At 46.8% G+C, this 9,312-nt stretch overlaps 1 protein-coding gene across 1 annotated transcript; it reads right to left on the bottom strand.

Annotated features, from left to right (window-relative positions):
• Positions 1-3,752: 3,752 nt before the first annotated feature.
• Positions 3,753-8,332, bottom strand: CCDC195 (coiled-coil domain containing 195; the record flags this gene model as incomplete). The annotated part of the gene is made up of 3 exons (XM_082767221.1): positions 3,753-3,982; positions 7,091-7,463; positions 8,128-8,332. 3 exons carry the CDS (start codon positions 8,330-8,332, stop codon positions 3,850-3,852), a joined length of 711 nt encoding a protein of 236 aa, XP_082623347.1. The 3' UTR covers positions 3,753-3,849.
• Between the last annotated feature and the right edge of the window lie 980 nt (positions 8,333-9,312).

Here is a 9,312-nt window from a genome sequence, read left to right as displayed (position 1 = left end):
AAAGATCAACATCCTTTACCTGGTGTCAGAGGCTCCCTCGCTGAATCACTTCCACGCTGATATATTCTTAGAGCATACCTAATCAGAACTGGTAGAGAAAAATTGAAGTTCAGCTATCAAGGGTGTAACATGCAGGAGCAAAAATACAGTAGATAAGAAGATTGTGGAAATCCGGCACATCATAAATTGTCCTCTCCTTCCTTTAAGTGGAACATGGAGTAGATGAATGTGCTGAGTTCTGGGTGACTTTGATATGCAATGCACCCTGCACATTGATTTATTATCTTTGGGTGTAGATTCATTGTCTTAAGTACGTAAACATGAGACCCATATGAACTTTGAGCAAGAACCCACTGGAGAAGATGATAATGTTACTCCTCTGTTACAGCCTGGAGCATCACATTTCCACCCCCACGTCAGTGGCAAGAGTGAAGCCCTTTAAACACCAGGCGGAGAGGTAAGACTGATGAAAGGAATTGCCTCCTCTCTACAGTATTAACAAGATGAAATTTCACCTAGCTAGATTTTCTTTTTAAACCCACGAGACAGGAGCTGTTTTGGCTGGATGCTCTGTGGTTCTGCCTATGCTAGCGAGCAACGCAGACCAATTGAGGCGGATGTGTAGAGTGAAGCTGTCAGTGCTGACATCCACACATCAGGCATTTCAGAGGGCTTGCTCATGTGGTCCCACACACTGGATACCTTTCAGGTTTTGGAGCACCTTAGAAGTGCATCTTCTGGCTTTGTTCATGCAGAAGAGATCAGTTCATGCACTTTGAGACCACTCTACAATTTGAAACAAAGTACAGTAAGTATGACTAGGGACGTCTCCTGACACTGACTAAAATGGTGCAAATACAGATGCACCCTTTAACATTAGCACTTTCAACAACAAAACAGGACAGCGCCATTCTGGAAGAGTGCAATTTTATAACTGGCAGCATTTATTTATTTATGTATTTATTTAGAAGGATTTTGCTATCTAGATATTGTTCGTTATTTTGGGGAGGGTGTAGGGTGAAGATGCGTCTGAACACTATTATTGTTAAATTGGTTTTACCAATGGTGTGCTTGTGTGCTACCCTCAGACACACATCTAAATTTCACCTTAGTAACACCCCCTGACATGGAGCACCTTCCAGTGCTCACAGTTTTGCACTTCTGTGTTGTGACCATAGTTTTAAAAAGTCTTTTCTAAAGAAAGGTAATACCCAACTTCTCTCTCACTCACGGTGAATCTGCCATAACAGTTAAATCAGTGCTGTCCCACTGATTTAACTTGAGAATTTACTCTGACAAGATGTTTTTGCCTCCAACCTAGAGACGCGTTTTACTACTCTTGAGCAGTCATGCTGATGAAATGGAGAACATGTCATTTAACAAATGGCAGTGGTGGACTCCGTGTTTATGTGGACTTGCTATGGGTGTATAAAGCCACTTAGCCCCAAGCACAAGTGTCACACAGGAGGGAACATCTCTGAGAGGCCAGTGCTAATGCAGGAGGGAACCTCTTGCAAAAAGGCCAGGGCGCCTCTGAACTGCAATGAATTCTTTATGGGAGGAAGAAAGGAAAGGACCATGGCTTAATTGCTGCCTGCATCTCTCTGCCCAAATCTAGCTTTGCTTATACCTCCCCTTTTCGCACTGACCAATCTGTGAATATTTAATAGTGGAATGTGTTAATTGACAGTAAGTGTGCCATGGTAAGATACTTTATGCTGTACTTCAATAAAATTGATGTGCTCAGTGGTGTCTCGGTGGCCTCTGCTACATCTGGTCTTCTGCTGCTCTGCTGGAGATGTGGAGCTGGGTCAAATCTGAACATCTGCTTTTAAAAATTAATGTGCCTGTACATCATCCTGTGTTTCTAGATCAGTAGGTACTGCTAAAGACTGCAATAATGCAAAAATACTATTCAAAAATATTTTTTTTCCATTAATATACTGACTGCCATTTTTCAATGACTACTTTGATTCATTTCCCTCTTTTTCCTTCCACCTTTTCTTTGTTTTTTCTTACCAATATACAAAAAATTGTTAAGATCATTACACCTCTAATAAATGTAAAGTGAGTTTAATTTCTTGGCCATGCACAGTTATGCATTTTTGTGGCATCAGAATCAGCACACTACAGTTAACATTGTCATAAGCTAGAACGTGTTAATACAGTTTTCATTGCAGTGACTTACCTACATTGAATTGACACAAAAAGGTGAGAGAACAGAATTTCCCGCTGCCACTTCATGGATGCTGAGGCTTAGAGAATTTAAAAGCTGAGATTCTTGAAAGCTGTCTAGAATATATGGATTGCCAAATCCCATTAGATCTGGTTTTAAAGAATGAAGTTTCAAAAGCACTTGGGTGCCTTGAAAGGTTAGGGGCCAGATTTTCAGAGATATTTGTTGTTATTTTGGTGAATGAAATCAACTGGATTTAGGTACTTAACACGTGTCTGGTTTCTGACAATAAAGCTTTCACTAAAACATTTTAAAAAGCATTTCCCTGTCAGTGCTTTCAGAAAATAGCAAACTTTCCAGACTGTACCCTCATTTGCTGGGCGGTGTTGATTAAACACTTACAACATCAAAATGCAACTCTGTACGGACCCATGCTGGAAATAAAACTCACAAATAAAATAGCAGTGAAACCGAAATGAATATTTCATTGGTGAGAATATTTTAAAATGTACTTCAGTATACAAAACATCATGAATTTCAAAATCCAAAAGGAGCTTGTTTTTACAGAAGCATACAACATCACTGAAAGTCAAGATGGAATTTTTCTCTACCAGCTCACTGCTTTCAGTTTTGAAGGCTCAAGAATTTAAGAGTAGACCATGAGATGACAACGTTCCTAAATGTTACCAATATCTACTGTTCATGCATCCTCTGTGTGACATTCACTCATCCATGCTGCCTGTACATACAGAAATAGGAAGGTAAGTATAGTGGTTTTGATCCATAAATACCTGTAGTCAAATTAAACGTGGGACATTATCTTTACTCATAAGATGCTCAAACCTACGTTAGCAAGCACTCCTCATTTTTTACAAGCTGTCCATAGTCTTTTCTTACATCTATTTTGCACCAGTTCGATGAATGTCTGCTACTGATTCTTGATCTGAGATGTGTTCAGAAGCCAATCCTGAAAAATTCTGATATTCAGAATCCTTCCTACACTTTGGCTTGGTATATGGCCATCTCTGACTGGATGGACACACCAGGTCAGAAACAGATTTGCAGTCATATTTTCATATTGATTAGTATGTATGCTCCCCTGCCCTCCCCTAGAGGTGAACCTGCAGCGGGCATTAGCAGTCATTGTCCATCTTTGCAGAAATTCAGAGTAATGTTAACTGATTCCGTAACATCCCCTTAACTTTGCTATATTGGTGTTGTGAAGCTTTAAAGTTTTGAGTGCAGAAGAGACCTCCCATGTTCTTAGTAGCTCTCATTTTGTCATTTGCAACAAAGACCTTTCTGGCAAGAGGATTGGTGAACTCAAGAGGTGACTTGGTTTCCGTTTTTGTGACAAACACAGCAAAACCAGCTTTAACATCCTGTTTAAAGCAGTCCTGAGGTGAGAGAGCCTTGAGAGATGCTGAGCAGAAGCTGCTTTGTGGAGGATCCTTTGCTATCACGTGGCTTCACTGCAGGGTACAGGCTTTCAGCTGATTTTGTCATGGCCTCCATTTCCTTGCTAAACAACAGGCCAGTGACCCGAAACACAGTCTAGGTGATTCTCTGAAGGCAACCTGCCAAAGCGTTTTGCAAAAAAGGAACCTGACACATAGCTATCGTTTAAGGCCAATTTATCTCAAGAATCAATGGGCCTTTAAAAATTCACCAGCTCACATATCCTTTTCAGTGACGGTAGTTAACTCGTGTGTGTCCTGATTTTGTGGGCTTTTCAGAGAACCTTGATTTTCAGCACATGCTGACACATCCATCGGTAAAAGGAAACTAACAGCCTTTACTTTACCCCTGGAGGAAAATGAGAGAGGATTATGAGGATTAGAAATATATAAAACATGCAAAGAAACTCAAAAAAAGAATCAAACAAAAACAACAACAAAAAACAGCTAATAAAAAAAAACAAACCAAACCAAAACAAAAAACACACCAGCAAGCAGAAGGTAAATGCTGTCAGCACTTGCATGATGCATGGAGGCAGAATTTCCTGCCCTGCTCAGACAGCTCACACAGGCTTCCCAGGGGGCCAGGCACAGTGCTGTCTGTCTGTCTGTCTGCTGGAAGCATCTGCCTTTTTCCACTGAGCCCAAGGGCTGTCTGTCAGCACTTGGCTCCCATGCACAAAGCCCAGTGCGTGCAGATCCCTCAGATGCCCTCGTGTCTGCTGGGTGTGCCTTGTCCAGGGGCCCTGCCAGTGTTTTTTTACATGCACAGGTAGCCAGCTCCTCAAAGTGTGTGTGAGACGGGGTGTTTTGAAGTGGTGAGTGTGTGCATGCGTGTGTGTGTGTGGTAAATTACACGGATGGTGAAAGCTGAGGCAGAAACATGCTCCTTTGTGTGTGCCGAAACTGGCTGTTTGGCAGGTAAACAGAGCGGGTTTTGCAGAGATTCTGTTTGTTTGTTTTTGCTCAGTCTCCTCTGCAATCAGCAGCAGCTCCTTCTGCCCCTCAAGGAACACGTGAAAGGAAAACATGAAACTGTGAAAGCACTCTGTGATAGTTACCGGGGGCGTCCCTGGCCTCAGCGATTTCCTCAGCCCTTCTCACCTGCCAATTAGACCTGGAAAGTGAAACCCACAAGCAAAGACAGTCCTACCCAGCTCATCGGAATGAGGTGCCAGTCATGTCCAAGCAGTGTGTTAGTTGGCCAGGAGCTTTACCTCTGGTCGAGCCAGGGATCTGCACTGTGGCATTGCTGGAAAACATTGTCCTCTCCTCTGCTCTGGATCACACACACAACTCCAGCAGGCTACGTAACAAAACCATTTCCTTGTACGCGAGCTTGATCTTCCAGCCTGCGCATCAGCCATTCCCTGTTTGTCTCACCAAACAAAATCCACACACTGTGGTCTAGACAAATGCCAGCAGCGCAGGTGTGCCAGCCAAACGTGCCAGCACAGCCAGCAGCGTGCCGCTGGTGCCCTCTGCAGAGGCTCCCTTGGGGCCAGAGCTGCTCAGGGACTGGGGACGCAGCTTGGTGAGGGCTGTACCAAGGCTTTGTGCATTTTGTGATTCTACTAAGATAGCCCTGAAAGCCATTTCAGCATCTCTTATCCAGCCTGGTGTATTACAATATTCAGTCTTTTTTTCATTTTCAACAAATCGTGGGAATCACGGTATAAACAATGCTTTAGCATGTATGAATGAAAATGTAGACCCACAAATTGGTGGTGATTTGATGGCAGTGCTGGTATTTTATTGCTGGGCTGCAGCTGCACTCTAGATAAATACAAGGTTATAATCCTGAACAGTCACTTTTAAAGGTAACAGTATTCAGCTTCTCATGTACAATTATAGTTTTAGAGCAAAATGCAAGTACAATAAACAAAGAATAAAACACCTGTCACAGAACAGCATGCTGGCAAGCAAAAATGCCATCACTGTAAAAAATTATGCTTAATTAGCTTGCTGAATTCATTGCTACAAATTAACCTGCTAGTTAAAGGCTTACTAGGATTTCTGCCTGTGTTAGCCATTTCTATGTAAATGGCAACAACCACTATTAGGGGCAGAAAATATATTAAACTTTTTCTTCATATGAAAATAACTGAGCTTCGAGCTTCAGGATATCAGCCATTTTTTTAATAGGGTTAGGTAAAAAGCTCTGTCCATAATTATGTCTGCTGTTAAAGCAGCCAACAGCGGGTGGACAGGAGCCCCTGTGCCAGACTCACTGCTGGCAAGGCAGCTGTAATGAGAACAATAAAACAATCTGCAACACTTCCCTGCCCATTAGGTAGGCAGTGCTTTTCATCTACGGGCCCCAAAGCATCAGTTAGAAGACACCTACGCTGCTAGCTCAGAAACAAAACCTCTCTTTCCCTTAGGAGACAGCAGTGGCGTTTGCCTGTGCCGGTCATCCCCCTGCACGCCGACCGCGTGTTTCCCAACACAAGCGCCTTCCAAGTGAGGTGCCTTCAGGGCACAACTCTGAAGTGTTTATGTGCTCTGGGAGCCTGCAGTTTGGCAGAACTCAGTGAAGTGTATGCTGAAACCCAGAGCTATGGGGTCAGGGTGCTTTTGAAAATGATACGAGTTCCCTGCCAGGGTCTAAATTTAGGTGTTTAAATGCTGTAAAGTATCTGACCCTCAAACGTCCTTACAAGAAAACACAGGTGTAGGTGGGCAAACCGATGGATTTCTCCTGTTTAAATGCATGCTCTGAGGCCATTTGGACTCTTTCTGTTATGAGCACAGCATGATCAGCACTAACAGGAGCTATCTGAAGGGATTCACACTGTGTGCAACAGCACCGGGAGGGCGCTGGTGCTGTCACGTATCACAATCGCATCATTAGCGCTTCTACCTTTGATTGTTGCTGTGCACTGGAGAGCTTTTCATCAGCGAGCAGGGATGCTCAGGACTTGTCCGGGAGCCATTTCACTTAATTTAGAGCCCTGAGAATATTCTTCTCAAGGCTGAAAGCATTAATTTGTAATACTTCAGTTACAGGGGCAAAACGATACGGTAAATCTACATTCACGAATCTCATTAATCACACTTTCAGAAGCATAACTCAGAGTGCCTCAGTATCTTCATGCTTTTTGTTCAAAGTTTTAAAATCCCTTTGAAGCGTTGCTTGCCAGAGCTACGCATCAATCTGCAAAACTGCCTGGCTGCCATGGGGAGATCTCAACCCCTTTCACTCTCCCCTCATCTGCTCCTTTTATTTATTTATTTATTTATTTTTTAAATAGAAAATTTAAACCATGACCACTGACAATTCCACAGATGCTGCAGGGAGGAGCAGGACGTCCCGCTCTAAACAGACCTCCCATCAGCTCAGTGCCCGGAGACACGTGAGCAATCAGAGATGCTGCTGCTGATGAACTGAATCCCAGAGCGACACCCGTGCGTGTTACGAGGTGGAACCAGCCAGCTGTGAAGGCAACCCCCCTACCTGCACCTGCGGACGTGCTCCTGGAACAGCTTCATTTTGCTGGGACTGCTGCTGGAGAAGCAGTCAGCTGGGCTCTTCCCTGCCCTGGGAGGCCTCGTGCCAGGAGGAGCGGGTGCAGCCGCAGCGGTGGAGTAGCGCCGCACGGTCATGGTGGTGGCTGAGGAGCAGAGAGAAGAGCGGAGCCGGGAGCAAACCCAGCCAGCTGCCGGGACAGCCGGGCCTCGAGGACATCGCCGGCCAGCTCGCACCGCACGCTGCGCTAGCACAAGCACACTGCCAGGGGATTTCGCAGCGTGCCGGCGAACTCGACTCGACAGACACAAGGGGAGGAGGTGGCCACTGGCCTCCAGCACGTACACCGACCGGCCTGACCCTGCTAATAGCCGTACCCAATTCCGGGCAGGTATTGCTCCCCAAACAACATTTTTGATCTTCCTGCTCCATAAAATCCTTCCGTAGTGCCAACTAAACTACAGATGAGGAAATACTCTATTTTTCCCCCCGAATTAGGAAGAGGCAGCATTCCTATTTACTGCCCCCTCTCCCTCAGCCAAAATTAACCACAAAAAGAAACTGCACCTCTGGTATAATGTGTGCAACCCACCAGTACTTGCTACTGTTTGAAGACTTCTCTCAGCCTTTTCTTAGGCAAGATTACCACATAATGACAGCTGTTGGTCCTTTAGGTCTGAAGAGACAGACAGGGGACCCAAACCCGCATCAGGGTACTCTGTGCCCACAAACACCCGTGGCAGTGAGTCAAGTTCTGCTTCAGCAAAGACACGCGGAGCTCCCTGAGGTGAACGCCTCGCTCGGGGAGCCGCCAAGCACTGCGCTAAGCCCAGTGCGGGCACCCCGTGAGATCACGGAGTGAGAAATCGGGCTAAGGGGCTGCGGGCGTGGGCATTGAGGGAGGCCAGAGCACGTTGTGAAGGCAGCCATACAGCAGCTGGCTCGCCCCCTTCTCCCACAGATCAGTAAGAACCAGAGCAGAGGCCCCGCTCGGGCGGCATGCAGCGGTGTCACCGTCACCGTACCTGCCTGCTCTGACGCTGCCGCCGCAGGGCCGGGTGCGGGGTCCGGCCGTGCCGTGGGGCCGGTGGGGCTCCCAGCTCTCGCCGCTGTGGCACTCGGCCCGCAGGCCCGCAGCTCGCCCCTCAGGGCCCGGTTCTCCCGCTCCAGCTCGTCGATCTGGGAGCGCATCTCGCGGATGAGCTGGAGGAGGTGCGTGTTGCCCTCCATGGCCCCGCTCGCGGCAGCCAGCCTCCCGGCCCCCCTCATGGGTGGCTCCTCTGCCAGCAGCGAGCTCACCCTGCTCTTAAAGCAGAGCCCGGGCCCTCTTTCACCACCACCAGAGCCGGTGGAGTCGTCAGGTTGCTAAGAGAGGGCCCATGATTTATTCATGCCCTGTGTCATTTTTCAGAGTGGCTCACACAAATCTCTGACAGCGCTGCTGGATTATCAGAAAACCCTTCCCTGTCCCTTCCCTCGCTGCGGGGCTCGGGTTTTCTCCAGAAGGACCACGACAGAAGGGTCTGCCCGGAGCCTGCGTCCCCTGGTTGATCCGTTCAGCCCACCCCGTGTCTCAGCAGCACTGAAGGAGGGCTCGGTGCTTCCTGCACCACCAGATGAACTGTTTATTTCTGTTCTTTGCACCTGGAAAAGAATTAGCAGTTTCTCAAAGGGAAATCAGATTGCCAAATGAGCTAAAATCACTCAAGGCCCCTGCTATCAGCTGGGCTCAGCATGGCAGCAGCTGTGAGGGAAGAGGGAGAACCAGAGCCCCCCCAGGGGGGACAGCAGGCGCCGCTCCGTGCCCTGCTGGCTGCTTTGGCAGCTCACTTGGGCGAAGCACCCACCCCAGCTCCTGGGAGCGTAAGCAGAGACAGATCAGATGTGAGTCTGCATCAGGGAAGGGAACACAGTCCTCATGGCCTAGTCCCTAAAGGTATCTTTCTGCTGGCAAAAAATACACAAAAATCTCACAAAACATGTTGTTTTTCCCTCTAACATCAGAATTTAAAAACCAAGAATGCCAGAAAGCCAGCATGAAAATGATTTAAAGCAGCTTTTGCTTTGAGACCAGCTTAAAAGTGGCTCAGGAATATCTGAGGAAAGAGACCCTTGGCCACCCGCACTTCACCACCAGAGAACCACGGAAGCTGGTGTGAGATGCTCACAGCAAGAGATACACCTTGTATGAGAAAAGCAATTCCAGTAGC

The sequence above is a fragment of the Aythya marila genome (assembly GCF_965140915.1).
Source record: "Aythya marila genome assembly, chromosome: 9".
Classification (NCBI taxonomy): domain Eukaryota; kingdom Metazoa; phylum Chordata; class Aves; order Anseriformes; family Anatidae; genus Aythya; species Aythya marila.
The sequence above is the reverse complement of the archived record's forward strand: the minus strand, read 5'-3'. Positions and strand labels throughout refer to the sequence as shown.